Source organism: Notothenia rossii, assembly GCF_949606895.1.
Source record: "Notothenia rossii genome assembly, chromosome: 7".
NCBI classification, from domain to species: Eukaryota; Metazoa; Chordata; class Actinopteri; order Perciformes; family Nototheniidae; genus Notothenia; species Notothenia rossii.
In genome coordinates this window covers 2,895,334-2,897,831 of record NC_136905.1, presented here as the reverse complement: position 1 = coordinate 2,897,831, position 2,498 = coordinate 2,895,334, and the positions used below count along the sequence as shown (strand labels likewise).

The 2,498-nt window shown below is 41.8% G+C and overlaps 1 protein-coding gene across 1 annotated transcript in view; it reads right to left on the bottom strand.

Moving 5' to 3' along the window:
• Positions 1-331: 331 nt before the first annotated feature.
• The window catches only part of LOC307013493 (atrial natriuretic peptide receptor 1-like), a gene marked incomplete at its 3' end in the record, with an annotated part of 25,638 nt that continues 23,471 nt past the window's right edge, over positions 332-2,498 (bottom strand). Inside the window, exon 4 of the mRNA XM_079640893.1 lies at positions 332-511. Coding sequence (XP_079497019.1) covers positions 332-511 — 180 coding nt within the window. The remainder of the gene's footprint in view (positions 512-2,498) is intronic.

Genomic DNA, 2,498 nt, shown 5'->3' with positions numbered 1-2,498 from the left:
GAACAACTTTGCAAGAAAGAATTTTGGGATCTTTTTGAAAAAGACAACATTTTGAGATTTTTTTGAAAAAGACAACATTTTGAGATTTTTTTGAAAAAGCCAGAATCTTTTGAAAAAGCCAGAATATGACAAGCATGCTCATTTCTGACGTGGAGCTAATCTGAAGTAAACATTGAATACTGCTTTCTATTCCTCCATCTTGTGACTGTAACTCCCTCTCTTGGATATCAGCATGTGAAGGACACTGTTCAGGAACTAGTTGATGCTCTGTATGTGATGACTACTTCCATTCTGGAGAGGATCACAGATACATGGATCCTGAGATTCAAGCTCAAGCCGGGGACCAGGGAGATTTCTCTAACACTTTATGATAGTTTTCATGGTCTCCTCCGATTTCTACAATGACGTCTTGTGCTTTTTCAGCCGCTCTGTGCTCGGCCGTGTAGAGTTGATGGACTCTGTGTGCTGTGCCCAGTGCGTTTTTAGAAAAAAGCGGCTGTGATGGAAACTTCTGGAGCAATGGAGTGGAAACACAGTGAGACACGTGGAGAGCTAGGGCTTGATGGCTAACGGCCGGACAATTGACATGTGCTGTAGACACGGGGTGACGCAGCCCGACCTGTTCTGAAGATCTCTTCTGTGGTCGGAGGTTTTAACTAACTCAGAGTGTATAATCAACATCCTTCATTAACAAGACCAGACAAACAGGGCACTAAATGTGACTAAAACTGTGGTCCGTGGCCAAATGTACGCCAGTGGGACGTACGATAAGAAGGACTCCCAGATGTCCACAAACAATAAATCAAATACATAAATCTCAGGTCAGCGTGTGCTTGTTTTGGAAATTCCACACTTAATCACCTTCCGGTAGGAAAAGAACAAATACACAAGCTTTAACCAAAGTTGTGTTATTTAATAAAGAGTTATAGCATTTATCAGAATCAATGTTATTTCCAGCTGGAAAGGCCAGAGGTCCTGCACTAGCAAATAGTACCAAGATCTCACCAAGTTACACAGACAAGCAATGACTTTATACAGGAAGGAGACACAGGAAGCGGGTTCATTCAGCTGGGAATTTACATTACAGTGTTAAGAAAGGTGGGGGGGCATTACAGCCTAATTACAACCCTAACATCCATAGACCTTTGAGACAAATGTCGGCATCAATGATTCCTAGATTTTGTGGAGTATGTACAGAAACCTACAACTCACTCTTTCCAAACGGTGAAGTCTTGACGTGGCTCAAATCGAGCTCCGTTTGGTGGAAAAGAAAACGGGTTCTTGAAAGATTACTCAAGAAACCAACACCAGGCCCAACGCAGAGCTCGGAAAAACTCATTTTAGTGGAAAAGGCGGAGGAGGGTCTGCTCCAAAGGAACTTGCTTAATTTATGTGTTGGCTTTGTGTAGCGTGTTGGTGTAGTCACAGAGTGTGTTCTAATCTGCAACCTACAAGGTCCTGGATCTTACTGTCAGTCAGGGTTCATTTTGCAATAATGAGCGGCTTGCTGCACATCATCCCTCTCACAGACTGTAGGGTAAACAACTAATGCATGAATTATTTAAAACCACTGGCTGCATCTTCATCTCTTCATGTACCGAATTATTGAATTATATATCATAAACATGTGCAATGTTGTTCCACATAAAGATACATGAGTCATTATATCCAGCAGGTCGTATGCAACTGGCTCCAACTGCAGCACAACAACATGAAGTGGACCTGAACTTCAGCAGGAGAGGACTCTTTAAAGTAGAGACACTACATACTGATATTCACCTGAACATCAGCAGGAGAGGACTCTTTAAAGTACAGACACACACTACATACTGATATACACCTGAACAGCAGCAAGAGAGGACTCTTTAAAGTAGAGACACTACATACTGACATACACCTGAACATCAGCAGGAGAGGACTCTTTAAAGTAGAGACACTACATACTGATATACACCTGAACATCAGCAGAAGAGGACTCTTTAAAGTAGAGACACTACATACTGATATACACCTGAACATCAGCAGGCGAGGACTCTTTAAAGTAGAGACACTACATACCGATATACACCTGAACATCAGCAGGAGAGGACTCTTTAAAGTAGAGACACTACATACTGATATACACCTGAACATCAGCAGGAGAGGACTCTTTAAAGTAGAGACACTACATACTGATATACACCTGAACATCAGCAGGAGAGGACTCTTTAAAGTAGAGACACTACATACTGATATACACCTGAACATCAGCAGGAGAGGACTCTTTAAAGTAGAGACACTACATACTGATATACACCTGAACATCAGCAGGAGAGGACTCTTTAAAGTAGATACACTACATACTGATATACACCTGAACATCAGCAGGAGAGGACTCTTTAAAGTAGAGACACTACATACTGATATACACCTGAACATCAGCAGGAGAGGACTCTTTAAAGTAGAGACACTACATACTGATATACACCTGAACATCAGCAGGAGAGGACTCTTTAAAG